We start from the raw sequence: 20,980 nt of genomic DNA on the forward strand, positions 1-20,980 counted from the left end.
TTTTGTGTAGCAGGAATGTTGAGAGGTTGCATTCAACACGTTTGTCACCTGTCAAAGGCAACAAGCAACCTGAACCTCATTTGTTTTGCTGCATTTAATCAAGGTCTACATATAATCAGTTTGAACATGATGACTCAACAACCGAGTTTTCTACTTTCACGATTTGTTTCCACTTTCTGAGCTATAGATCAAGAAATGATCTTCGCTGGCAGTAATACAGATCTGGTGTTTACTGCTAATGATGAAGAACAAGCATGTCACAGCTTCAAAATGCTAATTCACACATGTGAATTGTGGAGTTGGTTTCATTTGGGTGAAAATAATCCAAATCAATGTATTTCCACATTGTACCAACATTAACACAGTCCAGCATGTTATCCTTCCACAGTCAAGTTTTACAATTTAGATCAGCCAACTACTGCTTTGTCCATTTATCTTGGTAGGTAATGAGCGATTAACTTTAGAAAGGCAAAGTCTGTGCCAACATAGCGCTTTTTAGTCCCCTCAGTTTACCATTTTTTATACATCCACTCAAAAAACATGTCGTAGAAAATCACTCAGAATTCCATTAGGCTGTCTTTGTTGTCTCTGTCATTGGCAACAAAATACCACTTTTAATGGCTCATTGTGTGCTCTGGAGATGCACAATCACAATGTTCCTCCCACGCAACAATAGGGAACATTTTAAGGTTGTCATTTATGACAGACAAAAAAATAAACTAATGAATAAGGTCGTCACTGAAACAAAACCCAAACTGTCACTGAAACAAAATCCAAACCCTGTTTTTATCCAACTCTGGGTATCCCTTCATCACAATTCTGGCAGCAGGTTCTGCAAAGAAAAAGCCACATTTAATATGAAATAAACAGCCACATTTAATATGAAATAAGCACGCACGCACACACAAACCACACACGATAAACTAGTACAAAATATCTGAAAATAAAAATATACTTGTTCAGATGTTGTCAACTTCTACTCTGAGTTCAGAACACACTTCTTTAAGTAGCATTTCCATCAAGACCTAAAAAAGACAAAACTGTTATGCTTACAGAGATAAAAAAAAAAAAAGAATTACCAAGAAAGTTAGTGTTCTTACATAGAGAAGATGTTTGTTGGCACTAGCTTCCTGTAGGGCATTGAAGACCTTGATGACTCCATAACGGGCATTCTGTTGGCCCACTAGATTTGCTAATGCATCTGATATACAAGGTAAAAGAAGAGAAAAAGTTCCCCGTCACTGTGCATCTTGCATCTAGGTTTTGAACTTCATCAAATACTTAATTCACTCAGCTTCTTGTATCTTTTTGATATCATGCCCACACACTCCTATTTGTTTGCTACCTGGAATATTATCAAGTAGTTTTTGTTGAGCTCGTTCCTTGGTTTCAGTGCGTTCGGCATCAGATCGGACATTGACATGTGGTGCCAGAATCCCGTTGGGCCAGAAAGTGTCCTTGAAGACATTGATGTAACAGACCAACATCTGTTCAGAGAAGATCCAGTTCACCGTGTCCCTGATCTGTCTGTAGTTGAGCAGGATAAAAAGTTTGAAGAGCGTATGCACAACACCATGTTCACACTTCAGATTGACACAATGTTTGTTACTCACTTGTTGATAGTTCGTCCAAATGTCACCTGGACTAGTGCAATAAGAGTTTTCCTGACCCATTTAAACACTGAGTAGATGAACAGAAATACACACATTTAAATGAAATAGTATACACAGAGGAATGAATTTTTCAACGCATTTGAAAAACAAAAGTAAGCCTGACATCAAGATAAAGTGTGACTAAAACAACCAAAAGTGATACAGGAAGTGATGGACTCACTTCCTCGGAGTTCAAATATCTCGCCAATGAGCATGAAGCAAGGTTCGGCCAGAGCGTCTCTCCTGCCGTCCGTCTCATCACCATAATCTGACAAGTCGCTGTCGTCGTCTGCCTCCTCCTGTAAGCAGCAATGACAGCACATGTAGTCCAAATGATGGCCAGACGCGCCGCATGAGTCGCTACCTCTGTATGAGAAAAAAAATCCCCAGGGAGTTTCTCCAGGAAGGAGGCCAGAGAGAAAGAGGACTTCTTCTGAATGGACATCACCTTCAAACATCAGATAGGAGCACAACGTGAATGTATTGTATTGCCATCAAAATGAATGCATAAGATATTTAACGTAAACAGCTCGGTCAATTCTATGGTGCGAGGCCCTTGATGACGCTCATTTGTGCAGTCTGTTCTGACAAAACTAAGAAAATACCCAGAGCAAATTGGTGTGAGCTAATAGACACAGAAATGAAAATCACAACATGCTATTATGAGGAAAAATTGCTTACCTTTAGGTGTTCTGGGGACGGACTAAGGAATGCATAAAGTGCTTCTGACTGACACAATCGCTCATCTGTCAGCAGTCGCTGCAAACACACATACAAAATTATGAAAATTGTTGATATGGTCACCAACAATATGGCCAACTGTGTTGATTTGACTCAAACAATTGATTTTGAGGTATCCATCCATCCCTCCCTCTGTTCTTAATATTGTTCTAAGGGTGACTGCACATAATGTACAGTTTTCAGGTTTACCTGTAAAAAGGTATTGAGCTGAGTTTTGCTCTTGTCTAAGAACTTTTGGTCGATGGATTTGAAGGGAAGTTTGCTGAGGGATGGTAATTGGAGTTTCTTCAAAGATGGAAAACACTGAGAGAACAAGACTATAATTAGTGAATGTAGTGATATTGTACATCAAATTACCACTACAAGTATTGCAGTGATGTGGTTACTGGAATTAAGAGTTTGATGCTGTCTTACCTCAGTCAGTTTGCGGTGCAACATATGGAATTCACTAAGTTTTCTTTGGACGCTCCAGCGGCTGTTAACCGTCTCCTCGCCTTCTAACAGGTCGACACACACATTGTAACAGGCTACAGTTTCTCCGCCTTCCTCTGTAGCCTGAAACACACAGATCGTCATTAGAGCTGAAATTAGTTTTACCATTTTTAAAATGACCACAGTACAGATTTCCCCACAAAATCTCCAATGGCTCATTAGATAGTACCAGCCACTGTCATTTGTCAATGCTTTGAACAGAAGCATTGTGGGATTGTACTGTTTTGTGAAAAAATAAATCAGTGAAGGGATTGCAAGATCTAATGCACCTGGTTTCTTCCTACCAAATGATTGATGTAGAAAATCAGTTAGGTAAATGTGTCACGGTGGTGTCTTATGTATAGGATAAATTATATATTGTACGAAAAAGCAATTACTTCAGCAGTAGTAATTGTAGCCCTCCAGTGACCCAAGTTTTCACACCACCAATCCGTCCTGGTGATATGCTGCTGGAGTTCACTGTGCTCTTTTTCCATGGCTCCTATTTCTTCCTTTAGTTTGCTCACAATCTAGGACACAAACATTTTGTACAATAGTAAATGTCTGGTAAAAGCTTTCATGATTTATTTGCAGATGCCAAGAATTCAATTTGAAGTGGTTTGTGTTAAAAAGTATTGGCATGCATTGTACTAATTGTATCCACACCCTCACAAAGATCAAGAGGTTGATGATTAGTTGTAACAATTTATGAATATGGCCTTACCCTTTTATCTGGTTTTGGTGCATTCTGAATAGAGCCCAGGGCTTGTCTCTTGTACTCCAATTTGTCATACAACTGGCAAAGTTTAGTGGCAGCATAGCTGGCCTGTTCATTGATTCTTTTACTGCCCTCATCACACACTTCCTCTCCAGTATCAAGACCCCGACACTACATCACAACACGAGGAGGAAAAAACAACAAAATCAAAATTAAAACCCTGGTCTCAAATTGCAAGGTGTTCTGGGGGTGCAGTCGGAGGTTACAGTATGGCATATTTGTGCAACAATTACAAGTGTGTGAGATAAATATGGAGCACAAAGGTGTTTTTCTCTAGATGGTTGTTGTCGCTATCTTTATAGTTGGATTTTTATTTTGATCAGGGAAAGCAACTACAGCTGATAGGAAATACTTCAATTTGCAAGACATTTTCCACTATATTGCCCAGCATTATTTACACCCAAGAGGAATGTAAACACCAAGGCATTAGTGGATTGTGTGCATTCATGTTAGGAATCGGTTGCATGTCTGACCCCTTCTTCCTTCTCCTCAGTGCTACACCGTGATTGGCTGTGCTGCTCATCGCATTTGATGAGCCTTTCATAAAGATCCGAAACCAGGAAGGAAGGGTAGTAACGTTCCCTCATCGTCTCAGCCACCTAGAAAATGACAAGGACAGAATAAACACTGTAGTCTCGTCTGAACAATGCTTGACTTTTTGGAAATTGTGGAAATTTGACCTGTTCCTGAAGTCTCACAAAGACTTGCGTTCCTCTGTTTCCCACTAAACTTTGTTGGATCTCTTTCAACAAAAACTTCTCCACTGGAATCTCTCTGCTTTCTACAAAGAACTTTTGGTAGATTTCCCCGACAATTTGGGGGACCTCATTCTGTGAAATTTGAATATATAAGAACACACCCACACATACTGTATTGCATTCAAACCTTTGTTGACTTTGTAAAGTGAATATTTTGGCATGCGTGTCACCTTGTTGGCAGTTTTCAATGTTTCCACCAATTCCCAGAAGCTTATCAGAGCTCTTTTATCAACTCTCTCCATGTAATCTCGAAAATGTTCCCTGTAACCTGGATTGTACATGATGTCATCGAAGAGGAGAATCTGAATGTGAGAAAGAAGACTGTTATGAGACTCATGAGGTTTGGTCCAATCACATGCACATTCAGCCAATATAATAATAATAATAATTCAGGCTTCATTTTGCAAGATGGTTAGAGAATAAAAAAGAATACCCTCTGGCTTAGAGGCTCATCGCTGTCATCAGTTCCTCCATCTTCATTGTTCTCATAGTTTGGTCCACCAAGTAGACGGATTCGTTTCTCACATTGTTTCTTAGCAACAGTCAGCTGATTGATGTATCGTTTCATATCTCTGGCCCTTAGCAAGTCTGCCTTCATGGCTGCTGATTCTTTGCCTTTACGCTCTGGGGAAGAAAGAGAAAGACGTAAAGATGGAGAAACACCAAAATTACATGGTGCGACATCACTGTCACTTTCTACTCAAAAGCATGCGTGTTCAATAGATTGTGCGGGTTCAAAACCCAATTTTTGATAAGACTTCAATAAAGTATTAACGTATTGAAGTAGTAATAATTACTACATAGTTGGTAGCGCCGCTCTGTTGGTGCGTAGTAGATATACAATATATACTTGATACATATGATATACATTTGACCATTCCTAACTATTGTGACGTGCAGTGTCGTAAACATATGTACTATGTAATGGCACAAAATCAGAAGTAATCCAAAACTCCTGAATGATGTTTTAAATTAAAAAAAATAAAACACTGATATTAATGAGAAGAAATAAATAGCACCTTTCTGTTTCTTGAGCTGAGGCAGGCTGCTGATGGTGGTAGCATGAATAATTTCTACCACTATCTGATACCTGGATGGAGGAAAAATGGGGTTGTTTAGCAAAAGCGCTGTCTTTGGATGTCAGGATTATTACAGCATTACAAGTACAACAAATATTACATGCACGATTATTCTTTATCTTTCGAATCATAATGTAATGTGGCAAGCAATTGGAACATGGGTAATACGACCGAAGTTGGCAGAATATCTTGGACTAATGAGACAAAATAGCAATCGGATTTGTTTTCCTCCATTGAGGTTTCTCATATCGCCTCGCACTGTCTGCTCCCATGGTAACATCAGCTCACAGCTGCAAAAAGATGAGCCCTTAACACCATTTGCTAAACGTGTTTGTGTACATTGCACTCAGTACATTGGACAGCAAGACCTGCAGGTCTCGCAGTGTCTTTCCATTCCATCACTTGTGCATGTAGTGTGCATTATTTTAGTGCCATGCCTGAGTTGCTTGAGGAAAATGACATCTGTGGAAGTTGATATCAGTTTAATGAAGTCTTCATAAGAGGCAGCATAGGTGTAAGCTTTCTTCTGCTGCTCCGCCTGCTGCTCCCGCTGCTCCATTTGAGACAGCAGCATCCTGTTTATGGAGTCGGGGTCGCTAAGAACTTCCACCAAAGGCTTCAACACTGCAGTACATGCACAAAAAATGAAGACTTGGTTATCAAATTTTCATGAAAAATAAAGCATTAGAGGACAAACAAGTGCTCGGGGCATTATCTTGTAATAACAAATCTCCAATTCAAGCTCTACTTTATTACGTATACTTTTGGCTGTTGCAATTGTTTATTCCCAAATGCTGTAGATGACAAATCTTTTTGCGTGTTATAAGTGACGAGTTTGCAGTGGGTGTTGAAAAAAATTGATTACAATATTGTTGTCAATGTTTGGTGATGTTTAAAATTAAACCTAGATACATTTATGAACATTTTGCACATCAATGTGCCTGGCCGTGTCCAATTGAAAATCTCTGAGGTGAGCTGACAAGGGTGCTGCTTTAACAAACTTGGCAACTTAGGAGCACTTTTGAACGGACAAATACTATCAGGTGAAGATTGACCCCTCCCAAGATTGAACATGGGAATCAAATAAATCGCATTACTTGATTTCTGTTTTACTATAAAAGTATTGACTTAGAATCACAAGCAAGTGAGTGACAAGCAAGTTAAAATACCTTTAGTAGTGATGACTTCTGTGAGGCAGCAGCGTAGTGTGTGAGACTTTGCGTCCTTTTGCGGCAGCAGACATAGCAGCAGTATTCTGGCAACACAGCGGAGGAAGGTCAGCTCTGACTCCGGACTAACCAAACACGGATGGAGAGGGAATGGCCGAGCTCCTTCATCCGGTCTGTCCACACAAAAGATGCACAATGAAGAGGGAACAGGATAAGCCCAGTAATGAATTGCTTAAAGTCCTATTGAGATTAATACCGAGCACTGCAGTGAGTTCTGAATGAAAACTCATACACACTAAAGATCATCATTTATCTTACACAGAAGGGCTGATATTAAGGCTTGTCTGGCCTTTCATGATAATGCAACTAGTTGATCAGCCAAAACTTGCACTTTTTATGTAGGTGACAGAAAGTGAGGGCACAATGTAATTTCGAAAGACGGTGAGTCAGATCGGGAAAAATTAGGTGACAGTACATTACAACACCAAATTCCATTACAACACTTTTTTTTTTTCTTAAAAGTTCACACACAGCCACATCAACTCCTGGATTCAGTACATTTCTGCTTGTTGTTTGAATTTATGAACATAAAAAAAAAAGGTAGAAGTGTGTACCTTGAAGATGCAGCCTTGAGACCAGTGAAGTGTGCATGTAAAATTTGGACGGTGTCATAACACACCACGTTCACAAGATCTATATCAGCCAGTCGACATCTCAACTGGCCAATCATCTGCCACCAGTCCTCTGACAGCATGGAGTACAACTGGCCCTCATCACGACTCAAAGGAATGTACCAGGACAGGATGTAGTCTCTGTAGGCATAGTCCAACACTGTGGGGAGAACAAACGTCTTAATCAAAAACATAGTGTTTTGAAAAAAATAGCTTTATCACGGCTTACAACAGAAAATATCTCATGAAACTGTGTGTCAAAAATATATTCCCATTACTGTACAGTGTAGATACACATTTTACAATGATACACTTATCTAACAAGCAAATGTGCATATGCTAGTTTTTAAGGTCTGATGAGACCAAGATGAACCTCGACCTAAGTGAATGAAAGGCCAAAGTATTGAGAGGAAAAAAGGATCTGCTTATGAGCCAAAAAACACAAGCTTATCTGTGAAGCAAGTACAGTCATGGGTTGAGCCTGCTTGGCTGCTTTTGCTCTCTTGAAAAGTGGCTTGCTTCAAACAAAAGGTGCTCTGTCCTGAGTTGTTTAAGACATCTAGATGTAAACACCATGAAATAGACTTCTGAACTTTTGTCTCTTTTGAGCCTAATATTACCAATGTTATTTATTTCCAAAGGCATGCAACAGATTCAAATACACACCCCTCTGTGTAAATAAGGAAGCTAACTGCTTCTTTGTTTTGTAACTCATTTTGCAGACGTGTGACACTGCTCTAAGAGTTACAATATCAGCGTCTGGCTGTGATGCCATGGAGGAACAAAGATCCATCAGTCAGCAGTTTTTTTAGATGCTGAGGTTGTTGAGAAATTTAGCAAAGCCAGGTCAACACATTTGCTCAGCATGAAGTAGTAGGCATAGTAATAGAAATATATTACAAATTATAATTACATTCTATATACATTATAAATATAGTATAATATATTATAATTAGAAAGACTAATAATACACTTGTAACATGAGAAATGCAAGACACACAGTAATGGGAGTACAGGGACTAGACTTCCTAAAGACATTCATAAATTATGCTCCTAGTAAAATAAAGTTTGGTGCACATGACTTACAACCTGAGTTTCATCCTGTGCACCACCATACAAAAAATGAAATGAAAATTCTTAGTTTACCTTCCTTTAGTGCTTTGTCCAAATTGTGTGACACCACCACTCGCCGACTCTGGCTCGATTCTTGTACTGGGGCCACAAATCGAGTCTGGGGAAAAACAGTCAACATCAGTTTATTCCCTTCAATCGGGGGCGCAGTAAAATATGGATATGAAGGTTGAGGGGAAATGTACTAGGGCTACAAATGTAGGATGGAATTGAAAGTTTGTCTTTAAGCCTTTACATAAGAGAAAATGCATACAATATGATTTTTTTTCCCTACAATATCAACATAAGTCATTGAGCGCAAGAGTGAACAAACACAGCGTTGCTACTAAAAGCCAGACAGTGGAGACACTATCACTTTCCTTAGCGAATCTGCCAAATTGCACAAGCCTGTTATTTGTTGACGAATGCACATGGTTCCTTTTCAGAAATAAATTAATTGAAAGCCTTGTAAATGTACACTGAGCTCACTGAAACCATCGCATTAGTTCTGCTCAGCGCTACACGACAATGTCTGACATCAATCGGCCAGAACAATTAGGTACGATTATTATAAAATACCTGCGATTGGCTGGCAACCAGTTCAGGGTGTTCCGGCCTACTGCTGGGATAGGCTCCAGCAAACCCGCGACCCCCATGGGGACAAGCGGTACAGGTAATGAATATTAAAAAATACTTGGGTCAAAAATAAAAAAGCTTTTGCACTGTTATTATTGCTTAGTTCCAATCAGCACTGAGACAAAGTTACTGTGTGGTATTTGCTACGTAGAATGGCACTGCGTCTTAGGTCTAACATTTCTCTCATTCACCTGTCACTAAATACCACAGGCACAGATACATTTGCAATTCATAAATAATCAAATTAAGCAAAATTAGATCGTTTTCTACAGTATCCCTTGTGGAAGTGGCTGTAAATATAAGATTAATGTATTATTATTAAATGTCGTGGCTGGTTGAAGGAGGGAGGCTGTGTCCTATTTTCTGACCGTAGCGACATCTTACCATGAGCTTATTGAAGAATTCCAGCTGTTGGACTGAATGTTTCTTGTGTCTGTCAAAGCAGCTGACTTTGAGAGGACTCTTCCTGACAAGCAGAACAAAGCTCCCAGCCAGGAAACAAAGTAGGGCGAATGACACATAAATGAAGAGCTTCAAGAAGAAAGATGTAAGGGACAGGCCTCCCCATGACAGCTGCAACACTACTGCTGCCACCACACCCAGAAGAAAAGCTGGGACAAACCGGAAAGATGAGTTAAGAGAAGAGGAAGAGCTGGCAAACATGGGCCCCTCTCCTGCACTGCTGCTCTCTCCAGTCCGTTTTGTTGTGGTAGATGAGGGGGTGGGCATACTGCGACCCCACCATCCATATATGTGCCACTACTGGTTGGGCAGAAAAGTTGATTCGCGTGTCCAAGTGCCGATTTAGAGAGGTAGGTGCACTCTTCTATACCCTCAACTACAGCATTGTGTTCAAGAAGCGGCATCCCCACTCCGGCATCTCCTGACCGACCTACTCCGCCGTGTTCTCCGCTCCTAACATCGGCCCGCCCGGCGGCGACAGCCACGCAGCACCGTCACGTCAGTCATCCACAGTATGGTCTTCGTGACAGCACCACAGTTGATCTTGAATGATCAACAGTGGCACGCGTCTTGCAGAAAGATACCAGGCGGAATGAGATGAATGGAAGCACAAGCCCCGTCACCTTGGAGACAAATGGATAGAGGTAGCTTAGTGACGGTGCGAACCCGGATAGCAAGAGGCTAACGCGCGTTGTTGAAGTTGTTAATTACAATCAACATGACATAAATATTCATTTAATAAACAGCAAACTCGTTTGAGAGTTAGCCATGAAGCTAACAGCAACTAGCCAAACTAGCCAGCTCTTTAAATAAGCAATTCAACACCAGCTAACATTAGCTACTTCAATATCCTTTCAAATTAGTCCACATTACATTCTCACGTTCCTCCTCAAATATGAATGGGTCGAGCGAGAGCAATTACATTTTAACTTTTTAAAAGTAGCCTTGATCCAGGGAAAAATCATCCGCGACAATCAGTATAACAAGCTGTTATTTTTCATCGAGCTCCTGCTGAACAACAATCTGTCTGAACGCGAAAGAGTATCAGCCAATCAGATGTGGTGTTAGCGCCAGATGGCGTGGCTTGTTTTTTGTGTCAGTACACTCCGAGCGGACGGGACATCCGTTGTTGTGCTCAGCGGAAGAAGAAAAAAACGCTAATGGGGAAATAAATTAATATAATCAAGTGCACACACGTGAACGCTTTGTGGCGTTTACCTACACTGGTTCTGGTCCTATGAGATTAGTTAAATAAATATGGGACAACGAGTCTTGGGGCTCTTTTGTGCATGTGTATGCGTGTGTTTGAGAGAAAAGAATCGACTTCATTTTCTTCAATCAGAGGTTAGCGTTTTTTCACCAATGACATGATAAACAGCACAAGCATGCTCTATATGAGGTGTTGTCAACCTGTGGTCCGCGGTCCTCTAGTGGTCCGTAGCGGTATTGCAGGTGGTCCGCGAAACTGGAAATGGAAAATAATTGTAACATTTTTTAAAATAAAATTTAATTATTATTTAGACGTGGTTTATTTTCCAGCTAATTGTCCCTTGGACAAAATCAGTTGAGAATCCCTGCTCTATATAAACGTCCTTTTAAATTAATTTAGCCGCGGAACATTCAACAAAATAGTTAATTTAAACCTATTACAACAAGCCTATTAAATCTTTACCCTAAAAATGTTTCTTCAAAAGCGCAAGTAAAGAGTATCCCCCTTCCTCTCCTCTTGCTCACAAACAGCCATGGAGGCAGGAGTTATATTGGAATAGAGTTGACATTTTAACCTGAACCTCTTAATATAATGTAATTTAAAAAGAAAACATTTTTTAATGTAAAACGAACTGCTCAATGGGTATGGTGGTGGAGTTAAAAGATTTCTCACTGTGCGTTACCACTCCCTCGCTCCGGTGTAACACGCCGTGCCTGGAAATAAACTGATGCTAGGAAAAAAAAATGCATGCGGGAAGGTGATAATTTGTACTGATTTGTGGTTTTAATTTGTAGCGCATATTACCGTCAACATTTTCTGTATTATACTCCAGGTACAAGAGCCAAAACCCGTTCGTGACAGCACCATGGTTGATCTTGAATATGCAGGCAAAATGCCTGTAGATTAAGGGGTAAGCAACGCATCCAGTTTGACGGAAAAAAATATCTATATAAACGTTGAAAGTTTCGCGGGGCTGCAGCAGGGGGCGCTGTTAATTGCTAAAGTGCAACGTGCGTCCGTTTTAATCCAATAGATGGCGGTAATGTTCTACTTTTTCTAGGCAGTAACAAGTTTAGTTGTTCCCATTGGACACTGCATTAGGTACAGTTACACATTTTGGATATCCATTAGTGATCTAAACCACAGGTAATCTGAGGCCAGTTTGAATATTATTGCTGTGGCTTTCCAAAACGAGAATATTATAGATTATTTAGATGGATATAGTAGATACATTTAGAAGACAAAATCTCAGGCAATGTGTTTAACCAGTAGACCATGAATTAATAATTTTTATGTTCCGGTGAATTGCTGCCGGGCCGGGCTGCAATATACGATGCTCCAGTATGTTCCGTCAGAAATCATCGACCATAGTGCGTCCGCGACACTACTCTATCCATCGAACTATCACTTTGTTGTACATATGCAATGGATATATTTTATATGATATATTTCACTGACTACCTTTGTTACAATATTGCAATCATTTAGTACCAAAAGTAACACTAATTTAAGACATGGTGACGGACCTCAGTACCAGGCCTCTCACTCAGCAGTCTTACAGTTAGGGGTGGGGTGATATGTCCTTTGTCATGATGTCTTTGTAGCTTTGATGACTTTTTTTTTTCCATCTCAGTCTGTCTACATCACAGGAGGGAGGCAAGCATTGCAATGTATATTGTGCCACGTTATGTTGCCACCTAGTGTCTGAAATGGCAATTAATTGCCACCAAAAATAATATGCACATTCCTACTCTTGTTCACTTCAACCTGTGAAAATACAAAAGCGTTCTGCACAATATTGTGGGGTTATGTCACATGTGAGGTCCGATGAGCATAATCAGCCCACTATCACCAAATATGGGCCAGTCTGAGCCGTGAAACTCCAGGACTGAAAATGATTCCCACTCTGGCCCCGTTGACCAGTTAGAAAAGGTACAATCCTCCAGGTTGCTCACAAAGACCCGAAGTGTTCAAAGACAATCAAGACATAAACTTGAGCATTGTGAAATGCAAATCGTCAAATTATAAGTGCCACATAAAGCAGGCAGATGCAAGTGTCAATAAAGGGCAGTGCTCCAGTTGACACAAAACATAATCTTCTTCTTTTCATCCCAAAGGTGATTTCTTTAGTGTGAACAGAACCTTGAAGTCATCAGGTAGATAACACATCCAAAGATAAAGCATACATCGCTGGATTTTCCCCGTGCAGTATGGACACGCTGAGCTGTCAACAGCGGAGAAGGGGGGTCACCTGTAGCTTTTGGGAAGAGGTCAGGCCTCTTGCAGACTTTTCTAAAGCAGATTAACCTGATACTTGAATAAACAAAAACAAAAGTGATGAATCCCCAAACATCTCAGGCTTGGCTGGTGACTCAAACATTGGGCCTATTGATCTCCACTCAAGCATTCAACGGGACTAGTTACTTCTCTCACCAAGGGCCCCTCCAAACAGGCAACACACACAGCCTAACAAATGGCGTAATGACTTCTCTGTGACGGTTCGCTGTTTTAACAAGGTGTGGGCCATAAAATATCTCTTAGCCTAATGATGAGGCCCACTTGGTTATCAATAGAGATCTAGCAACATGCTACTTGAGGCTGCTGAGGGCTATGGGTCTTTTATCGTGCAGGTCAGGATGAAACTACAATGAAGATATGGTAATCTATTCGATTACTTCCTCTTTGCAAAAGCAGGAAAATCATCATTTATTCTTGGTCAACATTTGAATGGATATGCATCACTAATCCAATCACCATCAATATTCATATGCACATTCGTACTCTTGTCCAACTTGTAAAAACTAGCACAATATTTTCGATTTTGTGGAGGTGATAGTGTTATTTTTTCCTCATAGGAGTGCACACGTAATCTCAAAGACTTCCAAAATATTGTGCCGAAGAAACTGATAGAAAAACTTTACAGATAAATTTCACTGAATGTGAACTTGGGTGAGAAAAGCTGTTGACAGGAAACGTCACCAGCACAGTTGCACATACAAAGCAACACTTAACCTCGGCACTAGCAAACCACAACAGCTTCAATGTATGCAAGTCATTGTAGGGATATTAAAAGGTGAGACCGTATTTACCTCAGGAAAAACAAGCACACCTTTCTTAAAACTTACTCCAAAAAAAAGCGGACCATCAATACTTTGCCCTAAAAATGTTTTGGTCAGTGCTCGAGAAGAAAATGCGATCACATCATTTGTCACATTCCCTGGATTGTTTTGTCAAGTGCACCAATACACACGACCGATGAGCGTATCAACTGGATCTGTTTCACACTGCTTCTATTGAAATTAGACTGTGATGCGGCTGCCAGCTAAATATTAACACTGACATTTACTTAACTTACTTACTAAAAGCTGTAAATATGTTAGTTAATAGCTGTACAGAGATCCAACCATTGAATAATTACTCAAAGTTAATGTTTAATATCTCATTGTGACTGGATCCGAGCAAGCGGCCGTTAATCCTGCACAGTACAAACACAAGCTCTGTAACGCAGTCCTTCCTCACGCTACTGGAGTCATAGCAAGTATTCTACTGAAAGGAAATTCACAAGAGAGTTTTAATTAACAACAAAGTTTCGACTTTATTCCATAAACACAAAAGTGTGTGGAGATTGTGGGAGAACTCAAGAGAAAAAAGATCAAACATTGTATTGAATACCCATATAAGCAAATAAATAAACATGGCATAGCTACCTTGGTGAGATAAAAAAACAGAGCATGCCCGGTGCCATCTCACATGCTCCGGGCTTCCACATGCTGGCTCCCTCTTTTTCAAGTCCTGCAACGGGCACTGAATGTCAGCTCTTAGGAGCCGAAATATTGTACTTTTGGCATTTATGTGATCTACTTGTAGATTGGGAAAAAGCCAATGGACAAGAAAAATAATAGGTGCAATCGATTCAGCTGATTTAGTGATGGAACAAGAATAGCCTTGTTTGAATCTAGAGTTCCACGATATGTTCAAACAGGCCAAAAAGGAGTATGGCAGGCATGTTGTACTGTGTTCTGTCTGGGAGGCCCTTCATGTCTGACATGAGACTGGCTGCAGCCATGCATGCAGTCTCTTGACGGGACATTGAAGCAATGAATCACATGCACAAGGTGCAGCATGCAGGGTGAAAACCTGACAGGTGATTCATGCAATGTTGCCGCTGTAACTGAAGCCTCATCGTTTTGGTGCTATTTCATTAAGTAAATGCAGGTTATTGAGTCCCTTCCTTCTGCTGGCTCAGAAGTAAAGCAGCGGGGTGCAGATTGTTTGATGGTGGCTGTAATGCCATATGGGATTACATGACTGGAGCACTTTACACAGGTGCTTTCTTTGTGGTGTCGAACCACTTTAACTACACATTGCTGATCTACATCAATTACATTTATTTTTATGTGTTATGTGCAACAAATGATCACAGGAGCAACACTTGACATCCTCTTTCCCAAGAGCAACCTCAATTCATGTTCTTGAGAATGGCTTACAACTGTTCAAAAAGTTTATTTGTCTGTAATTTTTGTTATATGAGACAGCTGACCAAATACCACCTCCGTTGTGCTTCGCTGCTTTTCCCCAGAAAAGGAGATTTACAACATGATCTCACAGCTAATTACCGAACAACTCCTGAATGCGCCTTACTGTTGCCATCTCGTCCCATGAAAAGATCCTGATATACTTGTAATTAGAAGACACTGGGGAAAGCCCAACCGCAGGCCTGAAGACATGTCTGTTATGTGTTTTGCAACCATTTCACTTTTGAACTTTAGCTGGAAAGGTACCAACAGTAATGCAGAGGAAATCAAAACAAAAAAGACACACCTAAGGTTCAAGTCTTTTGGCCGCATTCTGAAAGGATGGAGCTGTCTATCAGGAGGTGTGTGCATGTGTGTGTGTGTGTGTGCGTGTGTGTGTATGTGTATGTGTGTGTGTGTGTGTGTGTGTGTGTGTGAGGGAGCGAGAAAGAGAACGAGAGAAAGAGAGAATGAGAAAGGAGAGTGAGTGCTTTCCACGGTGACGCTTCACCTTTTCTGACTGGTATCGTCATGGACAATCCCATCACAAAAGGCAACCTGAGCCCAAATAGCACTTCGCAAGAAACTGTAAAAATAAAACATGTGGGTCTGGACAGAAACAGTGTCAATCTTCAGTTAAGAGGTTTTTGAAGTACAGCCTCTCGGCCAATCTTGACAAGTACATAAATCATGCGCACAGCAATACCACACACGCTTACATGCACAAGACAAAGACGACAGCAATAGCTAAGATAATTGCACAAGGCATTGAGGAGGATTTCAGTAAAGTAATCTTGCATGAGGAAATTCCTAACAGTCAATGCATTTTTGAAACACAGCACGTAAGACACCTAAAAAAAAAGTATGCATATGTTGTGAGGGAAGGATCTGGCTTGACTGGAGGTGCAGGCTGTAAAAGAAAAAAAGGAATGGTGCATGGAAGAAATAGAGCATTAAGAGAAATTCCATACATAATTCATTTAGTATTTTAGAACTGGAAGACAGTTAGAAAAAGCTTTCAATTGATTTTTTTAGTCATAGCCATTTGGTTTATACAATTAGTGTTTTAGTGATCCTGCATTGTCTTTTTGAGCGTCATGAATGCATGAAAAGTTAGTTTTTTTTACCTGCAAAGCGTAATGATGTTTTCAAATCTGGAGTGCCCATTTTAATGATCTTTTTGAAGGTTGTGCAGGTTTCAGATTAATGAAAGATCTTCTAGAGATGCTAAGGTTAGGCCCAGCAAAGCTACCCTATGCCACGTGTGAGTGATAAAACCTCAAAGCGAAGCTCTTATCTCTATACAGCTATGCATGTTTACATCCACCTGCATGTAGCGCAGAAGATGAAAGCCTCAGACATGTTTTACCCCGTATGGACAATTTCATACTTTAAGAGGTGCAAGCATCGATTCATTCATTCATTCATTCATTCATTCATTCATTCATTCATTCATTCATTCATTCATTCATTCATTCATTCATTACCAATAATACCCGGATGAATGTGAATATCGAAAGCACACATCTCAAGACAATCCGTGCACGCCAAAATTTTAGAATTCTTTAGATTATTTTTTTTGTATATTATGTTTAACAAGCTAGAAAAATGTCAAAACAATCAGAATTTGGTATAAATATAATATCTTCCCCAACAAAAATACAGTACACCCCCCATTTGCTTTAAAATGGTTTGATCCAACCCACCTATCTCACCCATGCTTGCGAGTGGCCAGCGCCAGCAAAGCATGATTTGCCTGAAGCTGTTTGAACCTTTCTGTCATACCCCTGCTGACCTACCCCCACACCTCCTCGGTCCGTAGCACCCCTTTAACCTTTGATCCTTGCATTGCCTGTATTATCAACTTAAAGAACTGTCAGGATTATGTGATAGGGCTGTATATTAGTTCACAGGTACAGGTTTATAGGTCAATCTATATTAGCATAATTTGCAACATCTACTTTTTTTATTTGTATTTTTTCATTTGTATTTCTTCTTTGTTGAACGTCCCTTCTCATAATATCTGTTTAGAAGAAAGTCATGGAAATGTTAGTCTTATATGCCTTAAGAAGCATGCTTCTTTCCTTTCCCTCAAAATCCGTGAAATCAGTAGTTTCTATAATCAATCAAATCACTGGTTGAAAACAGCAAAACATTCATCTAAATTTAAGGAATTTTACAAAACATATAACTGTAATTGCAGTTGGAAAATCTGTGTATTTGAACCAAAATGATGCTACTAGATTTTTATTTTTTTTTAAAAACACCCTTTACAAAGTTTCTAACTTTTATAATAAATACAATTTTCAAAAATGTCTTTTTTATTTCCATCCATTTATTCCCATTTGCATTTAACATGCAAAAGAAAAATCTGAAGGTTTCATGGGTCTGTGCATTCCAACAATTAAAACATAACAGGGAATGCAACAAAAGCTTACTCAGTTTTGCACTGACTTGTTGAGAAAGAGGTATCCTGTTTAGTGGATGACAGCTAGAACAGCAAGTACAATTAGTCAAGAAACAAAGAACAAGATGTTCCTTTTTCTCCTCAAATGCGGCATCAAATAGCATCACTAAGTTTGCTTAAGGTGTTTACAAATGTTCAAAGTCACGCATCCTAGATGAATAAGCCATCCAAAGAAAGAGAGCACGCCTTCAGACAAGCGTAATCTTCTCACGCTGCCTGATAACATCTTAAAAGGTGCCTTTTTCCTTCATGCTTGGTGTTCCCCTCACACAAACACAAGCTTTACTGAACTGAGCTGACCTATCTCGACACAAACCCAAACAAATTTAAAGCCTACGGCCTCTGATCGTGTTTGGGTAACAAGGTGTAATACATTCTCAAGTGATCTGTCACTGATTGAGAATGGCCGATTCAGTTTTTGTGTCGCGTCCTTCAACTCCCTTTGTTGTGTGACACGAAGATGGGAAGTGTCACAAGCCATCTCGGAAGACTTGTCTCCTCTGCCTCTGAAAGCATTCCCAAGCTTTTGTTTGCTTGGGAAGATACAGAATCGAGCAAAGATAGTTCTGGGTGACTGCTTGGAGTGTTATGGGGGCAAAATTCAGGCTTTTGATTTGCTGCAAAGAGACATCTAGGAAATAGAATGCTTGAAGGTAAAAAAGGTAAGGCTTTTTTTTGCTTCTATAATCCCAGAGCGGAGTATACCTGTTGATATAGAAGTCAGAGGAAGATATGCACATGCCAAAGTTCACCTGAAACTTTGGCACACCAAAGTGCTCCGGCTCTTTCACTTTGGCAGGTATGGCCCTATAATGACAAGATATCTTTGCCTTCAAAGCCTTTAAAGCTTAAATGGGTTGAAGAGAGGAAAAAAAAAAAAACTTTTAAGATTCCAGCCATGGCTCACCAATACCACACACCTTCACTCTTAAAGGGAACCCCCCTTCCCTCCCACCAGCTCAGCCTCTGAGCTCAAGTAGATGTCGTTAGACAATACAGAGAATTCCACAGAAACACTTCATACAGAGTGGCAGTCCCGGAGATGTAATCCAATGCTTCATAATGTCCGCAGCGATCAGGGGGTGGCCAGCGGGGCAAGTCTCAACTTAGCTGGGTTCAAACAGCTCCCTCATTCTCAAAAGCAACGCTTTGTTCCCAGATCAATCCAGTGCTTTTTTTTTTTCCTCCCTCTGACAAAGCCACAGCGTTTAACAGCAGGATTAAAAGCCCCGAATCCCAATACTGGCACTTAGTTAAAGCAACACAGGAGAGAGCAGAGTTGGGAGAGCTGACGCTTGACTGGCTCACCTCACCCACTGAGCGAAAGGTGAAAACCTATTTGTCCACACACTGGTTTGATATTAAGGAGTCCAATGTTATTTAACAACTACCGGTAGTTAATGACATCCTTCTTACAAGTTAAAGCTTGTATGAATAAAAAACTACACACTTAAGGTAAGGCACACAACATGATAACTCTGCCAGAGCGTTGATGTCACATATTTTAAAAAGAAAACAACAAGACATAATTCTCATTGTTTGTCAGAACATGCTTTGACAATAATGTTGTGTTTGTTTTTTCCCTCTCCACTTGAATCATAAGCCACTGATGAATCTAGTTGAAATGGATCTCCTATAGAGAGTTGTGTTGTTTATATCAAAATATTAAAAGTTTTGCTAACTACATTAAATCAAATAACCAAATACAATCAGATTTGTCCAAATGATATGATAAAAAATTCTATATCTTGCTGGTGAGACTCAGTGTTATTTTCAATATTGTTGACAATTTCTAGATTAATAAATATGTATAGCACTGCCACTGTCAATTTCACACAAAAAAAAAAAAACAACCAAAATGTAATTATTGGGTCTGCCATGTAGCCATGTTACTTTAGGATATGAACATTTCTCGTAAGGACAAGATACTTTCTCATTACAACAAGAAAGTTTCTCGTTAGACGATAAACTTTTTCTTTAGGATGAGAAACTCTCTTGTTGGGACGGGAAAGTTTCTTGTTCTAACAAGGAACACATTTAATTAGTTTTTTTTCTGCTTGTCACTTTAGGGCATAGGTGTCAAAGTCAAAGCCCAGGGGCCAGATACGGCTCGCCACATCATTTTATGTGGCCCCCAAAGATAAATTCTGCATCAACTTCATGTGTCAATACTAAAGTTACAGATGGTCTTCACTTTTAAAAAATACGGATATTGCAAGCAATTTTTGTTACCATTGATCTTTTAAAAATATTTGAACAGTTTTTAACTCGTCTCCAGTTTCAAACTTAGTTATTCATCAGTTTGTTGACGGTCGTAATGGCCCTCCGAAGGAAAATATGACTATGATGCTTTAGGGTGTCCATACCATACCATTTCATTTTTAATTAATTTATTCTTTTAGCGACTTCATAAGGGGTCAATCAGAGTGTTGTCATGGGCCCCCTGCTACCCAATGAGGTATAGTACAATATGAATCACATTTTTCAAGGTAAATGTGGTAAAATGGCTTCAAACATGTGGCACGACATGTCAAACACTCCACAAATGCTGTTTCAGTAAGCCTATTTTGTGATGTCTGTCGTAAAAAAAAAAAAAGTTAAACATTTCTTTACTTATTGATCCATATAAAAATATTCAGTGGTGTATTTGATGTCGACAAATTTATTCATACAGCCCTTAATCCCCAAAACGTCGCAAAGAACTTTACATGCTCACAGCTGACAAATACTAATGATGTCACCTGATCTTGACCCCTAGGAGAGCAAAGAAAAATAAAGTATAAAAAAAAAAAAAAAAAAAAAGGGGGAAAATTGGGAAACCTTGAGAAGGACCATCAGAAGGAAGGATGCCCCTTCCAGGACCGCCGGGCTGCAATGGATGCCAAGTAGGCAACATTTGACACACAATGTAATACAAAACAAAATGAAATAAAGTAGTGTAGAAGTCCATTCAATCAGGAAGACACCTTCAATCATCAAGCCAGCGCCTGCGAGGAGGTGGTCCACCTCAGATCTTGTCCCGGGCCAGTTTGTGCAGAGTCCAGACATCAACTTTCAGTGAATACAAAACCAGGAAACGAAAAGTGAAAACCATGTTTATGTGGACAGCTTTGTGCCCTGTGTATTGCTGCCCATGCATTCCAATGGCCAATAAAGGAGCAGATAAGGGAAGAGTGTCGTAAAAACACATGGTGGATATAATGACATTGATAACACTGCCAATAACCTTGCATTGACACATTTTAGAGCCTGCATGGAAGTA

General features: G+C 39.9%; 1 protein-coding gene across 2 annotated transcripts; it reads right to left on the bottom strand.

Annotated features, from left to right (window-relative positions):
- Positions 1-289: 289 nt before the first annotated feature.
- Positions 290-10,610, bottom strand: snx25 (sorting nexin 25). 2 transcript variants are annotated; one of them, XM_088386868.1, is made up of 23 exons: positions 10,450-10,610; positions 9,450-10,150; positions 8,466-8,550; positions 7,263-7,479; positions 6,649-6,821; positions 5,917-6,103; positions 5,420-5,490; positions 4,834-5,024; positions 4,571-4,702; positions 4,323-4,472; positions 4,116-4,241; positions 3,589-3,753; positions 3,263-3,394; positions 2,808-2,948; positions 2,583-2,696; positions 2,334-2,411; positions 2,017-2,100; positions 1,834-1,951; positions 1,614-1,680; positions 1,346-1,527; positions 1,101-1,201; positions 956-1,025; positions 290-832 (listed from the first exon to the last, which is right to left on the bottom strand). In XM_088386868.1, the coding sequence occupies exons 2-22, from the start codon at positions 9,792-9,794 to the stop codon at positions 960-962; spliced, it is 2,925 nt and encodes a 974-aa protein (XP_088242994.1). In that variant the 5' UTR covers positions 9,795-10,150; positions 10,450-10,610; the 3' UTR covers positions 290-832; positions 956-959. The 2 variants fall into 2 exon arrangements, with proteins under 2 accessions (XP_088242994.1, XP_088243003.1); XM_088386877.1 differs by having other exon boundaries at positions 10,401-10,558.
- Between the last annotated feature and the right edge of the window lie 10,370 nt (positions 10,611-20,980).

The sequence above is a fragment of the Syngnathus floridae genome, chromosome 1 (assembly GCF_059516105.1).
Source record: "Syngnathus floridae isolate MCC-2025c chromosome 1, RoL_Sflo_1.0, whole genome shotgun sequence".
Lineage (NCBI taxonomy): Eukaryota > Metazoa > Chordata > Actinopteri > Syngnathiformes > Syngnathidae > Syngnathus > Syngnathus floridae.